This window comes from Tamandua tetradactyla, chromosome 5 (genome assembly GCF_023851605.1).
Source record: "Tamandua tetradactyla isolate mTamTet1 chromosome 5, mTamTet1.pri, whole genome shotgun sequence".
Lineage (NCBI taxonomy): Eukaryota > Metazoa > Chordata > Mammalia > Pilosa > Myrmecophagidae > Tamandua > Tamandua tetradactyla.
Window position 1 is genome coordinate 159,127,656 of NC_135331.1, and position 18,653 is coordinate 159,146,308.

General features: G+C 38.0%; 1 protein-coding gene across 15 annotated transcripts in view; it reads left to right on the plus strand.

Moving 5' to 3' along the window:
- The window catches only part of GRIK2 (glutamate ionotropic receptor kainate type subunit 2), a 1,225,242-nt gene that overhangs the window by 538,685 nt on the left and 667,904 nt on the right, over window positions 1–18,653 (plus strand). For 14 of the 15 annotated variants that reach the window (XM_077162495.1, XM_077162496.1, XM_077162509.1 and 11 more), the window contains one exon: window positions 2,831–3,237. In XM_077162495.1, coding sequence (XP_077018610.1) covers window positions 3,123–3,237 — 115 coding nt within the window. In that variant the 5' untranslated portion in view covers window positions 2,831–3,122. Of the gene's footprint in view, window positions 1–2,830; window positions 3,238–6,018; window positions 6,467–18,653 lie in introns of those variants that run through there. The other variant, XM_077162505.1, reaches the window with a different exon arrangement.

Below are 18,653 nucleotides of genomic sequence, written 5' to 3' on the forward strand. Positions count from 1 at the left end.
TACCACCATATCATTTTCTCATAGTATTGTGGAGGTAATTAAGGTTTTTTACTTTATTTTGTCTTGGACAGTGAGTGAAGTTTAATGAGAAAGAAAAATAATTAATCTTATTAACCTTGTAACAGATGGAAATCTGGAGGTGGAGAATTTGAAGGCAATAACTAATTGTACACTTTAGAAAAGTCTTAAGCCACTAACTATTGACAGCATGTTTTTCAGTATTCTAATTCTTGTTGGTCTTTCAGGCGGTTTTTTTTTTAATTGAGAAGCAAGTATCTTGCTGCTCATGAGGGAAGTCACAGCTGAAATAACTGGTTTTTGTAATAATATGCTCCAGAAAGGACAACTATTAGCTGCACATCCTGGGGTTGTCAAGCAATCCCAGTAAGTCATATTGAAAAATACACATAACACAATTGACAAAATAGTGCTCTTAACAATGTGAACAATACAATAATTCATATTTGGTGATTCTGTGTAGAAGAAATAGGCACATTGTCACTTCAAATAGTATATTATTCATTCAATGTAGTGCCTTCAATATACCACTCCAGAAATAATTGATGCCTGCAGCGCTGTCCGCGGTCCTGAAGAAAGGTTGTTTCCTTTCTTGCTGAAGTTCAACTGGACAGGTACAATTCCTGTCCGTGGTTTTGCTGTCTTTTAGTTTAGGTGATGGGTGTAAATGAATTTAATTTAGCATAGGTGCAAAACTTGTTCTTTGGGGGCCAATTAATAGTAAGAAAAATTAATCCCAGATCTTTTACTGTTTAATTTACTTGTAAGAACTCTGTGAATCTAGAAACTTGACCTTTCACTTTCCTGAGTAGATAGTCAATAAATAACTCCACAAAAACTAAGCAGTTTATAATTCCAGTTTTTAGTACATAATTTAGAACTTTAATGTGAAATGCCATTATGTTAATAGAATACAGGAACAAGAAATTATGGTACACCTTGCTTTCTTAGATTCCATTAAATGTCAGCTACATGGCAAAACTGCAATATTTTGATTAATCACAACAGAATATGTTATATTTGGCATCAACTACATTGGCAGATGAAAAACTAAGACTATTTGTTGTGTCCCTGGTGGTCATTTTCTCTGCTAAGGTCAAAAATAAGACATAAAAATAGAATGGAATAAATGAGATTACAAATACAAGACAGAACATGTTGACTTGTATATGTTTTACAAGAGATATTTTAAACATGGACTGAAGGAGTCGCTAGATACCCTTGGATATTATACTAGGTATTCCTTTTATAGTGCTCAAATAGTCAAATTCTTTGATTGAATTGCCTGCTAGACTGCAGAACTAGCCATTCATGATACTTATTTTTGACACTGCAGTTATGCCTCCATCTTAAAAAAAAATCAGTGCCACTTACTGCCTTTTCAAAGTTTACTCTACTCTTCTTTTTAAATTAATATTTTATAATATCTTAAAATATGGATTGCAAATATCACTATTGTTTAATGAAAACATTCAGTGTTTTCTTGCTATGTGGTGAAAACATACCAAAACTTCAATAGTACTCATATCACCTCTTGTTTTAAAAATATAGATATTCTTCAAATAGGATATGAGCTTATATATTTTGTTTTCATGAGGTTTGACCTATGGAGAAGGTATCCCGGTAGGTGGGTATGATAAAAAATGATTAATTGTAAGATACAGGTCCAACAGTTTGCTTTTTGTGCTACTTAATCATTTAAAAATATCAACAATGATATACTTATTACTATCTGTGTTAATTTCACTTGCTGATATAAAAGATTAGCATTAAATATTTTTATCTATGCCTTATAAACAGCATATTACCTATTTTCAACAATAAATGTGTTTTTATGTTGAAATAAAATCTATTTTTGTACTGTTACTTGAATAAATAGCTACAGTGAAAGCCAAGTCAATTACTGCCTGAACACCTTACTAAATATTCCAACCAGAAAACTAGCAAATGATAAAGCATTTTCAGACAAAGCTAGAGTACTAAGTGTTGGTCAAGTTGTGATACCATATTCCATCTCGTAAAGAAAAAACATGTTCAAAAACCCCAAATCAGAAGAAATTTGAGCATAAATTACTAAACTTTTTGAAGTTTGCATTACTAATTCAAACATCATTTTTTATGTATGCATAATTATTTTAGATGAAATGGATGGAAAATATTCTTAATATTCCTGTATTTTTCCTAAGAGTCTACTTGAAGAAATTTCTCCTCACTTGTGGGTTGTAATCAAGGCAGGACCCACTAAAGTTTTTAAATACTACATTCACCTCCAGTTGCATTCCAATCTATTTTCATTCCTAACAAAAATAAAATGTATAAATAAGACTCTTTCAGTCTGAACACATTAGATTTTTCAGTAAATTGCATCGTCTTAGACCACTTCCTTTTTTTAGAACTCTTAGACAGTGACTTCAACTTAGTTATCTGTTAAAATCCATTAGTTGATTGTAATAAGTCTGCTTGCACATACCAGTCTCTCTCTTAGCAAGGAGTTATTGAAAATAAAAGCATTTTTCTCCACGTAATACACCCGACTTCTTTGCAACTCAAGGCAGGCGATCCCATCGGTTGCATAATACAAATTGGGAAGCTCACTGGCAGAGGGCCTTAAGAGGCGAGCAGCTATCTCAATTTTTCTCACTTAATCTTGGCTTCACGTCAGAAGCTGTGCAGCAGTGCAGTAGAATAGGGCCTGGAAAAACCTTTGCGAGCAAAGCGCCTTTTGTGCTGGGACTGTGGCTTGCTATCGACACCTTTGTCGTTTCCAAGGCTGAATTTCTCATTGATTTTCCTCCTTTCTCTGCTTCCCCAGGTTCGCGCGGCCGGACATTGTGGGAGTGTGTGCTGGATTTCTCCCGGATGCTCCCCGACTAACATGGATGTCCCACCATCCCTTGCAGTGGAAGGTTGCTCCTTGGCGCAGTGAGTGAAGAACATGCAGCGATTGCTAATGGGTTTGGGAAGCGGAGAATCCTTCCTCTCTCTGTGACCATGCCGTGATCGTGTCTGCGGCCACCACTCAACGCATCCTCATTCCTACCCGAACCGGGAGCCTAACGCTAGACCGGGGAAGTGGGTGCCGCGCGTGTGGGCACAGAAACACCATGAAGATTATTTCCCCGATTCTAAGTAATCCAGTCTTCAGGCGCACCATTAAACTCCTGCTCTGTTTACTGTGGATTGGATATTCTCAAGGAACAACACATGTACTAAGATTTGGTAAGATTCCCCCGTTCCCCTCCATCGCTTGGAATTCGCCTCGGAGGCAGCCGGATGTAAACAGCGGGTTTGTTTTGCCTAGGGGTGGGCTTCTTGTTTTCTGAGCTGCTCACTGCTCTGTCGCCTCCCGGGGCTTTAAGGAACACCCTTCGTGCTTCTCATTTATTTTCCTTTATTTATTTCTAGCCGCGGGAGGATGAAGGGAGTGCCAGTGTGTAGTGGTGGTCGCTGCATTACTTTCCACAGTAGCCTACCACAGAGATGGTGATGACGCTGGGGGCAAGGTCTGCCGCTGCGCCCGCCTGTCTCCGCGGGTAACTCCCGGGCTCCGCCGGCTGCGCGATCCCCGCGAACGTGAGCGCTGGGGCTGATTTACGCTTCCCAGCTTGCGGGGCTGATGAGTTAATATCTGGTAACTCTTTGGCGAGTTGCGACTGTCCGCTTCCTCCCGGTAGCCTCACGCGCCAAGTGAAAGAAGCTAACCCCCTTTCGAATTTTAAAAATCTTTTGTCAGAGTCTTTTTGGTTCATATCACCATCTTCCAAGTACCTGGCACCCTTACCAGGACGCGGAGCTTTAAAAATTATTGTGGTGACGTTCAAGGTTCTACTTAAGGGGAGACTGCTGTTCAACCCGAGAGACATAGCCCCATGATAAGAAAAGCTTTTTGTGTTGTTTTTAACTTGCTGAATTTTCTTCTCCCTGTGCATCCCGGACAAATAAATGATTAACGGTTTGGTGGTCGAGTGGGGATGGGGGTGTGTGTGTGTGTGTGTGTGTGTGTGTGTCTAAATCTGCATCCATATTTTATGCTGGCGTGATAAAAGAGTTGAAACAGCATTTGTATTTTACGGGAATCTGTCGCTTTCTTCAGCAATCAGGATTTCCTTAGCGCTCAAAAGAAATACGAACATGGAACTTCAGTGAAAGTCTTGCTCATAAGGTTTGCTTGGAAGAAATGAAGCGTGGGCAACGCTCAACGGCTCTTGAAGGCTAAAGGAGTTTTAGCAGGGACAGAACTAGTCAGGGGAAGTTCCCTAAAGTAGATAAAAGAGTGAAGAGAATGTCAAGTGAGTAAAGGCTCCCATCATGGGGATCTCCTTTGACCACTTTAGAGCAGAGTGCAGGAAACCCTGTACTCTTGAGTATGTGTGACTTTGAGATACAAGCAGATACATTAAGTAACTTAGTCAAATTTAAATGGAAGAGTGATTGTCTGCATCTCCTTATTATGTCAACAGCATCTTTTGTCTTTCCTTTCTCCCATATGCTTTTTCTCAAATGATAAAATGCACCATTTCTGCCAGGTTTTATGGAACCAGGGTAGAGATGCTTTTCATATATTAAAAAAGAGATCTCTTTCATCTCCCTCATCCATAGCCCCCATACCTGAGTCAAGACTGATAATGACAAAAAAAAGACAATGGATTTTTGAATTTTTGAATTCCCACTGTTGTAGTTTTCCTACCTTCATTTCTTTAGATAGTACTTCGGCACGTTGCTCGTAGCAACAAGCATCTACAGGAATGCTTGTTTCTTTGGAAAGGTTTAAACAGATCCTTATATCACTGCAAATGTGTGTATGTGTGTTTGTGTGTGTGTGTGTTTGGCAGTTCTGCTTCAAGTTCCGTAAGTGCCATAGTCTGGTAGTATTGCTGAATATTTTGAGTAGTACAACGTACTTATTTGGAATACTGAGGTGGCTTCTGATATGTGTTTGTGAATGAATGTGTGTTGGTAACCATGTTTGTAGACCAGGTAGGGAAAAAATAACCAGATTTGGAGGTGGAAAACTGTCACCAACACTCTAAAGATTTAATTATTGCTGCTCTGGTCTTACAGCACACTATTTGCTGAATCATTAGATTGTTACACTGGCTGATCATTTCATATTAAAAAATCATGGAGACTGTAGCAGAGTGTCTAACAGCTTTTCAAAACAGCTGATACATACACAAAAATGCATTTTCCTAGACCATCACTTACCAAGAATGTTCTCAAGAAATATGGTATTAGGCAAAAACTTCCCCTTCTCTCCCTTGATACCTAATCCAACAGCTCAATTTCTACATAGCCTGTTATTTTCTCCATTAACTTCAAACATCTTTCACGTGGAGATCCATTTTCTCTGATTTCTGACCTGAGTTGTGGGGAAGGACTGTGTACATTCTAATCACTGAAACATTTCCCTATTGGGGTTACTTTGATGCAATGATGGGAGTTTTATTTTCTTCTGGGGAAAACATGTTTTGAGTGTAGTGGATGGTTGGATGGCTGGCTGAGCGCGTATAAACCCCTCTTGAGAAAGCTTATAATCGACTTTGGCTCAGAGGGCGAACCAGAGCCTCATCCCCGATCCCGTGCCTTGGAAGGTAAGGGGTTGCAGTTGTCGGTGCAGCAGCTGCCCCTGGGCGGCCACGGCCCGCCTCTGCTGGGGATCTGCCACCGAGCGCCACCCCCTCCTCCCAGCGAGCCTAGGGGAGCCGCCAGCCGTCCTGCGCCTCCGCCACGGCGCTATGGCAACCGCTAAGCCCGGCCGGCGGCTGCCCCAGCCCCCAACCCAGCTGGTGGTGGAAATCCGCCGTCACAGGTTCGCTGCTGTCCTCTTCGCGCTCCCACTACTGTATAACTCGACCCTGTGTCCTCCTATCAACGTTTGTGGAGAGAAGTGAAGCCCCCGCTGAGAGTGCTGACCCTCGCCGCGCCGCTCACCCCCTTCCCCCTTCCCGTCTTCCGCGCGCGCGCACACACACACACACACACACACACACACACACAGACACACAAATACTGTGGGCAGTTACGCTCTCTGCAAGGAAGTCCGCGACTTTGACACAACGAACGCCTCTCCAGTGCCCCAGAAAACTTCTGCAGTTGCTCAGGAAAATCTCTGTTGGGATATCGCCCCTCCTCATTTGGCCTGGCTCCCGCCGGGCTGCTCAACCCGGAATGCTCTTCCGGCGCCACTTAGACCTCCTGGAGAGCGCTCCCGAGCACCGACCCGCGAGCGCTTTCCCGGAGCTTTAAAGCAGACCCGAGCTAGGGCGGAAGCAAACTGACGGTCAGCCAAGGCTCAGCAACTTGCAAGCGGACTAGTGGTCCGGCGCCTTGCGGTGGGTCGCGGTGGTCTCCCAGCCTTGGATCCTAGCTCGACACAGCTTAGCCGGTCCCAGGCGCCCACCCTGCGAACATGTTGTTAGGAGCAAAATGCATCTCCGAAGGTTAGAATGTCAGTTCCCCCGACCCAAGCGGAGTCCTACGTCCTCAGGACGGCTTTTCTGAGCTGAGAGAGTACGACGTCCCCAGCCAGGCCTCTCCAGAGCGCTCGCGCTTCAGGTGCTGCGCGTCCCCGCCCCGAGTAAAGGAGGCGCCTTTGTTTGTCCACAGCTGCCACCCGGGCTAACCGCGAGAACTTTCCGTCCGCAGGGGCGTGGTTTCCAATTCCTATGGTTTCCCAGTTGAGCTGGTACGGTTTGACCATACTTGAATGTTTCTTGTTTTCTTTTAGCCGAATCTTTTCTTCCGGGTCTCTTCCCGGCCCCTGCCCCTGGGGAAGCGCGGGAAGGCCGAGAAACGGTGGAGCTCGGCCTGGGGCTGGCTTTCTGCTCGCAGTCTCAGGTCTTTGGCATGCATGTTTAAGCATCTTCTCTAAGAACTCACCTCAAAGCCACCACTTGTTTACGATCTTCGCAGTCAGAGTATTTTTCAGAGTCTTTATTTAAATTGCAGTTTAGGGCGCTATGAGCAAAGACATCAGCCCAAACTTTCTCCCCAACTCCTAGGCAACTTTTCCAATATAGTTTTTTTCTGAGTTGCTGAGCATAGTAGGTAGACCAGGCCCTCCCTTCTGATATTTCGACCCCACTTTTCTCTTAAGCAAGCCCACAGAGTGGCCTTATTAAGTAAAGCCACTCCTCCCTCCCTCCCGTCTTCCCAGAAGAGGTCTTCCTTCCCGCCTCATCCCTGTTCCCTGGCCTTGCATCCCTGACACAGGGTGCTGTCATGTCTGTGCGCTCACTCGGAAGGAAAGGATTCCCAGAATCCCAGGGACAGCCCAGAAGATAAACGGAACATGGTTCCTATGGAATTACCCCATGTTGTTGGGCATCTCATGCGCCTCAGATATAATTGTTAGTAGAATTATTTTACTACAGCATTGAGTAGTATGAGTGAACTGACTGAGCTCAGAAGCCGCCACTCTCTACAAGTTCTTTGAAAGATTTTTTTGTCCTTTGGGAGGTGAAGTGGGCGGGAGGGAGGAGTGGCTTTACATCTGGTAGCTGGAAAACTGACTTTCTGGGGGAGGGACTAGGGGAGTAATTGGGGCTACTCTGCAAGAAATAAAGCCCAAACACCTGTTCAGCTGAGCTCTGGAAAGCAAGCCAGGGATTTTTTTCCCCCTAAGAATCGCCAACACAACGGCCGCACGTAAACAAAAAAAATCAAAATCTGTTTTTTCTTATAAGTTCTCACTTATTTTTAAAGCTTCAAAGAATAACTCTGATCTGATAGATCCATCAACGAAGTCACAAGCATTTCAGAAAATGACTTTGAAAAATGATCTTTTCGTCCTCTGGAAATGGCACCCCATTTTTACCCAGACACATGGAATTCAACACATTTTTTGACTTTGTGAAGTTGTTTTTCAGAAAGTAGCAAGGGTTTATATGTCAGTAGATATTTCTTCAGATAAATTCTGCTTTTTGGCTTATTCAAGTGATGATTGCAGTGTGTTCATTCCCTGAATTCTCAGCTGACATCGATTCAACATTTACTCAGCACAGGAAAGTTAATGTGAATTGCTGCCACACAAGGGAGGAAAATACCATAGAACAAATTTGGATGTATTGATTATCAGACCCTTTCAAGGCTATTCACCCTTAAATAAAGTGGGGTTTGTGATAAATGATGACATAATCATTAATGTCATTAAATTATCATAATTTCTGATAGAGATATGCTTTGGTGTTTTGTGGTTAGAAATTTAATGTTCAAATGAGAGGAATAACTTCATTTTCTCCTTCTGTTCTTGGGACTTTACTATGTTATGGTAGCCCTAAGTACATTTATTCTTTGGAAATAGTTGATGTCTGTTTTAGCACATCAGAGTAGGAAGTAGTTGACTGTCTTTCTAGGGTACTACATTTAAATCAATCTACTGCATGCATAATAACTAGAGTTTGCAGGAGATCATGGTTGCTTCTCAGTAGAATGATTAGGTGTATTGACAGGGAAGTGCTAATTGTTCTGCATTTAGGTGGTGAAGCTTTATCTTCCTTGGGCTTTTGATTTGTATACAGTTATCAAAGTATTAGAAGTATTCCAAATGAATCCTACACCCTTTATCTTTGCATGAAAGGTAAGGTCAAAAGCCTCTCAAAGGAAGGAAGTAGGTGCACATCATCATTATTGACTGGTCTAGATTAAGCACTGAAGAGGAAGATCTCAATCTGATAACGTCATAGGGCTTCCTGTTTTTCTTTGCTGCGTCTGCTGACAATTTTGTAAGGTAATTAAATTGGCTGATTGAAGTCACAGTGGTCATGGGGCGATAAAGACCATTTGGATTTAATGGAATTTAAAACAACAGAGCACTGAACACAACTCTTACCGAACAAGAATTTTAATGGCCCATTCAGGGTGCTGACTAAATAGAATGCCCTTAACAAGTTTAATTGAGAGGGCAAGACAGATTAGCACTATATAGTCTTTATGGTTAAAGATTGGGGAATTAAAATTATCCCTTTAAAAGACTCATTAATGCATGATCAAGATTTAATGTAGGTTAAATAAGCTTTCTTCAGGCCTTCATCATATATTGTGAACCTAGGTTTAGGACCATGTTTCATTAAGGAGATATTTTCAAGAGATGGTAATAAATGGAATTGTAGATCTTTCTCTCTTCAAAAACAAAAGAACTTCCAAATTCTTTGAAAGTATGCAGGGTGTTGAGGGTAAGTGCTGTTGATTGATCCTTTCTTTTCTGAGTAAAAAAACAGATTTGATTTTTTTCAAAATTTTGATTTTTTTTCTTGTAAACTGAATGGATCTTCTCTGAAGTAGAAAAACTGCAGAGGTGTTTTCTGTTTCTGTAGTTTAATGTAATCTTAGGCATTTGGGTTATTTTATGTTGTCTTTTTTAATCCTGTCCTTTTTTTCTTATTAAAACTTCTACATTCAGGTGGTTATAACTGAATGCATTCAGGTCCCATCTGTCTCAGGAAAAAAGGTGGCTCCTTGCCTTGCAAAGGGAAAACTAAAGGATGGCCAATCTCTATGTAGAAAATACCCCTTCAGCTGTTTCTTGCCTGTGGAGTTGCCTCCACAAGGCTGCCATTTCCACTAATTTTTTTCTAGAAAAGTCTGAAACCCAATTTTTCATATACAGTGTACCAAATTTAAATGAAACGCAATTTTCAAAGTTGTTTTAAAAATGCTGAGTTGGGCAAACTAAAAACATTCATCAAGTGGGTGAATGGCCGAGGGTTACCAGTTTTCACTTTTCCTGCTCGCCCCCACATTCTACAGGTTCTCTGAGGCACACATCCTTTTCTCATCAGTCTCCAAACAAGCCTTATTGGTCTTTTTCTTCTCACACTTAGGGTCACACATTTAATATTTTTGGATTTTCAAAGTGACAGTTATCTAGTATGATAAACCAATCTATATTAAGATGGATGGGATGTTAGAGAAGAATCTCAAAACCTTTGTGCAGCATGTTTTATTTTTCATTTTATATTTGTATCCAGGGCTTTAAGACTCCTCTCCAATCACAGCAATAGTCAAGTGTAGCATTTGGTATTAGGTTTCTGCCAACAGATTGATTGAAATCCTTTATTTCTTAAATTAAAACTGATAATTTCCTTCTGAATTTAATAGCAAACCAGGGAACTAGTTGGCAGGACCACTGTGTGAAGATCAAAGTGGTCTGAAGAGGTTGTGTCTTTCAGAATATCCTCCCCATTGATACATAAAATCCTATCATTAATCTTTCTTTTCTGTTAAGCATTTGCCCTTTTCTTTGGCCTTGCTTTAAGACAAGTATATTTTGGAAGGGAGAGCACATAAGTCCCAGAGACTATAGAGATAGGATGAGTTTATTAGATCGATTGATTTTGTCTTTGACAGAGATGCTCAGGTACAAAGGGAACATTGGGTACCTAAGGGAATGCTGAGGGATTAGCAGTGATGTGAAGTGGAGGCAGAGAAAAGAGGAGTCAGATGCCATTTGTTACACAGTCTTTTCTAGAATTACTGTTCGACATGCCAAGGCTTTGGAAATTGATCTTTTTTTTGCGTGTGTTCATCCAAATATTTAAGCATATGCAATTACTTCAAAAAAGATGTCAGTAATATTCTTACATTGACATCTCTCCTCCCATTCAAAAAGGTCTTTAAATGCTTTTCACACCTTTTTTAAATCAACAAAATACTTTTTCCATCATTGAACTAAAGCACATATTTGGAAGGTTTTGCTTCTAATTCCCTTTTCTGTCTCTAGCTCAGTACCTTCTCAGTCCTTTACTTATCACAGTGGGAATATCACTCAGCAAAATAATCAAAAAAGTAAAGCCAATATTAAATAAATGTTCTGCTTCTGAAGCTTAAACATAGTCCTGCACTTTTGGTCTACTTTATATTACCTTTGGAATCCTGCCCTTCTTTTTACATAGTGAAACTTCTGCATTCAGGTTACCATGCTTTTCGTATATTCAGGTTCCTTTTTCTGCAGAGGAAATGGAATGGAAAATATGTCAGGATGAATGAAAAACTATAGAATCCTAGAATGTCCAAGCCAGAGGCAAAGATCGTGAAGAATAGTATCCTAAATTTAGAGATTAGTTGCCAAGGGCAGTTAAGTAGTTTATTCTGGGTCACAGATAGGTAATATCTGATTTTAGACCAAAACATGAGTATCCTAACTGCCAGCCTAGGATATTTTTCAGTAAATTATGCTGTTTTCCCAGTGTAACCCCTGATTTCCTTCAGCTATCCAACTCCGATGCTTTACATCAGTTTTAGGAGGAGCCTCTGGTTCTGGAAGCTCCCCTAAACATTTTCCTATTTTCTTACTACCACATTTGCTTTATATAAGATGATCTAATAGTTTATCTTTCATGTTTTGTATTTTCTTTTCCTGTAGCTCTCACCAACCCATGGTTGCCAAGGTTTTCCCTTCCCCTGTGTCCGAAATCTCTTCCCACATTATTCATCTAGCAGACTGTAATTGAACATGTGTCAGGAGTTTGGGAAATAGAATTCTAAGATGCAGATACTGACCTCAAAGAGTTTATAATTCAATTAAAATGGAAAGATAAATACACTTTAAAATGTTGTAGAGAATATATACAATAGTGATTTAAAGGAAATCATTGTGGGCTTGGATTTTTATAGAAGAGATGTGATGCTGGCTGAGCCCTGTAAAACCTGTGTGATGGGGGAAGGTAGGAGAAAATGTATCACTGATGGAAAACTCATGAAAAAAAGGAATTTAGGTAGAGATAAAGAAGGTGTGATTTAGAACAGGAAATGGGTCAGTCTTGTGAGGAGATGGATAAGGACTTGATCTTTCAGAGCTTTGCTATTACAGAGTTTGGGCTCCTCTCTGTAAATCCTGGAAAAACATTGTAGATAAGAGAACAGGCTGACTTGGCTTGCAACAAGGAGTCAAGTGGCTCCTCAGTTCATTGCTTGCATGTTATAGAGAATAAACAGCTTTCTTTTCTCTGTCTTGCTGAAATGGAAATAAAGGATCCATCCTTGTCCTTGATCACTGAAGCCCTTAAGAAATTCTTGATCTGGTATCACAGATAATCCCTGAGTAAAATTCTGAAAAAAAATAAAGCAGTATCTTTCTAACCACATGGGCAGATTAAATGATCAAGCAAGAAAAAGTTGAAGACTTTTCTCAAAGAAATATTTGCAGATATTTTAACATTGTATGATTTTTGCTTATGTTGAATGAATCTAGACACTGTTGATTTAATCTATTGTGTTTATATCTATTTAGCACGGGTTGCTTAGGTAGCTGAATAGTGCTTATATATAAAAAGCACTCAGTACGTATTTGTTTAGTTAAATTGAATCATTTTGTGGGAAAGAATAACAAAATTTATGGTCTTCTGTAAATATTCTTATAAGGATTGCTAAGGGAGTAAAGAGGGGAAGCTAATAAGCTAAAATTTTCAATCCAATTCGATATTGAGTGCTTCAAGAAATACTATTAGCTCTTTGAGGCATATAATAAATTGATCTAAGTCCAAGAGATCTTATTTCCTGAAATAAGTCTATCTATATCTGTCTAATTACTATATGTTGTGTATGATAAAATTGTTTTAATCAGAATTGAAAATTAAAATGTAGAACAATTTTATTGGAATGGTTTCATTATTAGTTGCATTTTATGATTTTACATGAACTTGGGACCCTTGATCCTGAATTTAGTGGTTTGAGTCATGAATTTTAACTCTGTCATCTAGGGACCGTGACTTCCCTTTCTGTAGAATGGGATAATATTTACCCTCTGCTTAACTTCAAAGGATAATTTCAGAATATGAAAATATACTAAACTCTGCCCTTCTTGTCTAAGAAGGTCTTTGGGAGTTGAGAATGTAATGTTTATTCATTTTTTTTTTAACATGGGCAGGCCCCTGGAATCGAACCCGGGTCTCCAGCATGGTTTATTTGCTTTTTATGTGTGGAATAAACTAATATTGCCATCACTCATACATTTCATTCAGCTTTTTAAGATGCACATTAACATTTAAGATCATTTGTCTTTTCCAAATTATTCTTGAATGCTCTTCCTTGGAATGCATCTGAAGCTGTTGCAAATACCCAGTAAAGGATTTGTTGGGTGATAGAATAAACTTTCTTCTTATTTGGTTGTTTTATAGATGAGCAAGTCCATAGTTTTGCTTTTTCCTCTTTAAACACCAGGACTTTAGTTGGCATTTGCCAACTAGGGTCTAGAGCAAAATATGGCTATGCTAAATTTTAATCAAGTATCTAGAGTGCAGGTAAGAAACAAAAATAAAAACAAAAGCAAAAATAATTATCAAATCATGTCATGTTCTGTGGTTTAAGACGTTTCACTTTTTTACAACTGCAGAGTTTTAGTTTGCTTTCACAAACATTTTCTGAACAGTTGTGCCTGATTTCATATCAACTTTATTCTTTATCCATCTGCCTATCATGGATTGTTAGCTGTAACTCAAGATTCGCAGATACATGTGTGACCATATTCAATCTGTTGTGTTGATTCAGGAAAGTCTCCCAAATCCTCAGATTTGCTACACTTTTCTGAAATTTGTAAGTGGGACTTTTTGAGGCTGCTTCATCAAAGAGTGGTTTTAAGCAATCTTTCTGGAAATTACTCTTTAAGATAGAATAGATTGTTATGTCACCCCCAGACTACTAACCTTACTATTGTTTCCAAAGGCTCCACTAAATTGTCTATGGTTCTTTTTTTTTTTTTTTTTTTTTTTTAAGATCTGTCCCAGTGTAGGGAGGATTGATGTAGGGATAGGTAAGAAGAGATGAGAGCACCATCAGAGAATCCAGGGAACCATTTGAAAAAGTGTATTCAATTCATAATACATTTTTTTTCATGATACAGTTTTATATTTGGAAAAATCGTTTAAAGTTCTGAGACTTCAGAATGTGAAGTTTGTTAGAAAATTTCCTGGCTAGTGCTGTTGTGCTCATTTTGGGTCAGTGATTCTCAATTCTTAGGAATAGGATGGAGGAGAAGCAGTCTCAGGAATTTTATATTAACTCAAGAGGGAAATAACCATTGTTTAAAATCTGTGCCAAGTTTTGCTTCCCCCAAAAGGTCTGTTCAATTCAAGCATTGGCTGAAGAATTCATTCAGATCAGTGGTTCTCAATCCTTGTTTCATAGAATAATAGAATAAACTTTAAATAATTTAGATTCCTGGCCCCTCAACCTGGAGACTCTGCAATTTAAGATGTCTTACTTTTTCACAACTGCTTAGTTTATAAGTGGGTCTTAGTTACCCTTATTTAGAAAGTTCCTCAGTAACTTGTTAAAAGGGGAAAAAACCCACAAACTCTCAGGCAGATTGAGAATCACTGTGATAGATAACCCTAAAGCGCTTTCTGCCATTAAAATTCTGATTCCTTTGTTTGAAATGGTAAGTGCTTCAGTTAAAGCTTTCTGGACTAGCAGTTGATAATCCATAACTACATTCTGGAAACAACGAGTAATTTTTGGAGCTAAGGGATGGCACTTGGGTATATTAACATTCTCACAGAACACACCAGCCCTCAGCACCCCACTGAAGGGTTTACTCTTTAAAATCTAAGCACTTAGACTGTTCATTCCCACATAACTGACCCTGTAGCCCAAAGGAATCTTAAACAGGTGTTGTTTTACAAATAATGTCTGAGATGATGAATGGTTGTGAGACTTTTCCCACTAAAGGAGTCCCTAATAGATCATTTTAAAATTTTGTCTTCCCAAACTCTATCAGGAAAAATTTCCATGAAACGTCTGCTCCAGTTGAGAAGATACTAACTTTTCAGTTGCCAAGAATACATACTGTGTATGAATTACAGAATTCTACCCAGTTGGTGTTCATCAGAATCCTCTTGGGCAAAACTACTCAAAAAAACCTCAACCATTGCTTGCATCACAGTCCTCTATAACTGATCCATTACAGTTCCATTACACATTATTTCCATTACACCCATCATTGTGTCAATATAGCCAAGAGATGAAATCTGGATATTACCTTTGGAATCAAACCAGAATACTTGTGTGTGTGTATTTAAATGTTGTCAATAATCATATATATATATATATATATATATATATATATATATATATGCTTTAATATATATATATATAGCCTTAATATTCAAATCGACAATATTCCTATCCAAATTATTGACAACAAAATATTTTCTCTGTTGATTATCTACTAGGTGGAACACCTCAGTTCATTAACTTTATTCCTGAAATGAAATTTGTCATTTTGAAATTTTATACAGAGTTATGTATAAGGGATAACTTATCGATGGTACAATTTAAAAAGATGGTGCAAAATAAAAATTATGGATTGTTAGATATTCTAATTTGTTAATATCATTAAAAATAAAAAATGAATCAAAACCACAATAAGATATCATTCATACCTTCTAATGGGTACTATTAAGTGGAAAATAACAAATATTGGAGAGGATGTGGAAAAATAAGAAAACTCTTTCATTGGTGGGAATGTAAAATGGTGCAGCTACTGTGGAGAACAGTTTGGCTGTTCTTCAGAAAGTATGGAACTACTGTAAGACCTGGCAATCCCACTACTAGTTATATACCCTGAAGAACTGAAAGCAGGGACTCGAGCAGATATTTGTACACCAAAGTTGCTAGCAGTATTATTTACAATTGCCAAAAGATAGAAGCAACCCAAGTGTTCATCCACAGATCAATGAATAATCAAAATGTGGTTTATATGTGCAATGGAATATTATTCATCCATAAAACTGAATGAAGTTCTGATACATGCAACAATATGGATGGATCTTGAAGATTTCATGTTAAGTGAAATAAACCAGAAATAAAAGAGCAAATATTGCATAATCTCACTGATATAAAATTATTGTAATAAGCAAATTCATATCAGAATTTTCAGTCAGTTTCAGTCAGTCTAGTTTCAGTCAGAAACTAGAATAAGGGTTACCATGGACTGGGTGGTGGTGGGAAATGGAGAATTAATGCTTAATATATACAGAGATTCTGTTTGGGTGATAGGAAAGTTTTGGTAATGGATGGTAGTAATGCTTGCACAACATTGTGAATGTAATAACACCATTGAATTATGTATACAGTGTGGTTAAAAGGAGAAATTTTAGGTTGTATGTATGTTACTAGAATAAAAATAATGAAATAAAATGTAAGACTTTACAACAGAGTGAACCCTAATGTAAATTATGGACTATAGCTAATAGTAAAATTATAGCAATAGTGTTTCATTAATTTTAACAAAGTTACCATAGTCATGCAATGTTAATAATATGGTAAACAGCGTATGGGGGTAGGGGTATGAGAACTCTGTATTTTCTGCATGAGTTTTCTGTAAATCTACCACTTCTCTAATAGGAAAAAATATATACTTTTAAAAAGTCTGCCAGTAAAGGGGGTGCAAGGGTAGTTCAGTGGCAGAATTCTCACCTGCCACGTGGGAGACCCAGGTTTGATTCCTGGTGCATGCACTTCCCAAACAAATAAACAAGTAAAACAAACAAAAAAACCAACCAAACAAAAATTCAACAAATGTTGTTGCAATAAAGTGATACTCACAATGAAAAAGAATGAAAGGTGATCCCCACCATGCAGTATCCAAAAAAAAAAGTCTGCTATTAAGAATGTTTTTTATATTTTTATGTGGTTGGAAAAATTCAAAGGAAAAATAAAATATGAGACATCTGACATTTCTATGAACTTCAAATTTCAGTATTTACAATTAAAATATTTTTAAAAATAGAAAATCATCATAATCATATCTTAATGACAATTTTGCAATAAATATTAAAGAAACTCATTAAGTTTTTCTATTATTCCTAAGTTTTTTTTGATTCAGTTATGTTTACAAATTTATGTTCATAATAATGAACAGCTCATAGGGCATTGACCAGTTGAGAGCATGTAAATATGTAATTTCAAGAAAATGTATCCAATGGTGAGCAATTCTCTGGAAGACAAACTATGAAAGATGCTTCTGTTGGGCATGAATTTCACAGTATGTTTCATTCATATATATTCATTCAGTTATAGTTCTAGAACTACTATATCTTTGCTTTTCCATTTGCATAGTAAGAATTTATGTATTCCTGCAGGTTATGAAGAGTATTCACAATAGAGAATAAAAATTAGTACAATAAAGTAATAAAAACAACAAAAAAAATTAGTACATTTACATTTGTTCAAGTATACTCATGGATTGGCTTTAGGTAGGAGTCGCTGACTTTAAAACTTGATAGCTACAAGTAGATATTAATGGAAGTGGATTTTCCAAAATTCTTTGAATATCATGCATCTTTTATTTCCTGGAAGAAGAAAGTGAGACTACATCAACATTTTCAATATAAACAAAGGTAGAATCTTCCTTAAGATTTCAAAGTACCATCTTTTGTAAGTGAATAATTGAGAGAATTCTAACCCTCTAATTTGTTTATTGTTCTTTTGTACTGTGCATATTATAAGGCTGCTGCATTTGATATAAAACATCATTATATGTTAATAAGAAAAAACCCTATGAAGTATTTTAAATACTTTGGTGGTGTTACTCTCCAAGAAAAAGAAAGCAAAGTTAATTTATTTATATTAGAAGATAATGTAATATTTTATGTTGTGATTGTCAGGAGCATGCTAAAATGTTCTTATCAACTCTGTATTCCATTTCAATTCCATTTTTAATTTAAAACATTACCTTATGTATATTGCATATTTGCAATATATACATATCTATAGTCCTTACATGTCTATGGTTGAATAAACAACCAATAATTCAGTTTATCTTCATTTGTTCATTCATTCATTCAACAGTTTTAATCATTAACCATGTACCCAGCTCTGAACTAGGCACTGGAACACTAAGAGTTTGAAAGTAAAAAGAACTGATCTGTGTTAAGGATTCTTATACGCTATAGGTATAAGCCACGTAAAAGAAAACAAAACAATGTGACAAGCACATTCAGTAACATGTAAATAACTGCTCTGAAATGAAGAGTGACACTTAGCTGAGTCCACAAGGAAGGGTTTCTAAAGTCTATGTCTTGCTTCTTTCTCTAAAATGTGTCATCCACTGGGCTTTTGTTCAGATATTCCATTCTTGATATTAGGGTAGAATGTGCTATTTTTCTACCTTCATCTATTGCCCCTAGAACTAGAAGTCATCAGTTGGGCCTCTAATCTAAATTCATAGTATAGTGATCCCATTAATGTTTCTAGAGAAAACTAGTCTAAATTACTGTAAGTGTTTGGGTAATTGTTTTAGTTACCTAGGCTGCTCAAGCAAATTACCATGAATTGAATTGAGTTAAGCAATGGAAATTTATTCGTGCATGGTTTTGAGGTGAAAAGAAAGTCCAAATCAAGGCACCATCAAGGCAATACATTCTTCCCAAAGGCTGGTGTTCTGGGACCGGCTGCTGCTGATCCTTGGTTCCTCTGTCACATGGTAATGCACATGGTGGCCTCTCCTGGTCTCTCCATTCTTTCCTGGGTTCTGCTGGATTTTGGTTCCTTGCTTCATGACTTTCTCTGACTGAATTTTGTTCTGCTTATAAAGGACTCCAGTAATAGGATTAAGACTCATCCTGATTGGGCTGGGCCACACTTTAGCTGAAGTAACCTCATCCAAAGGTCCTACTTAAAATGGGTTCAGACTGTAG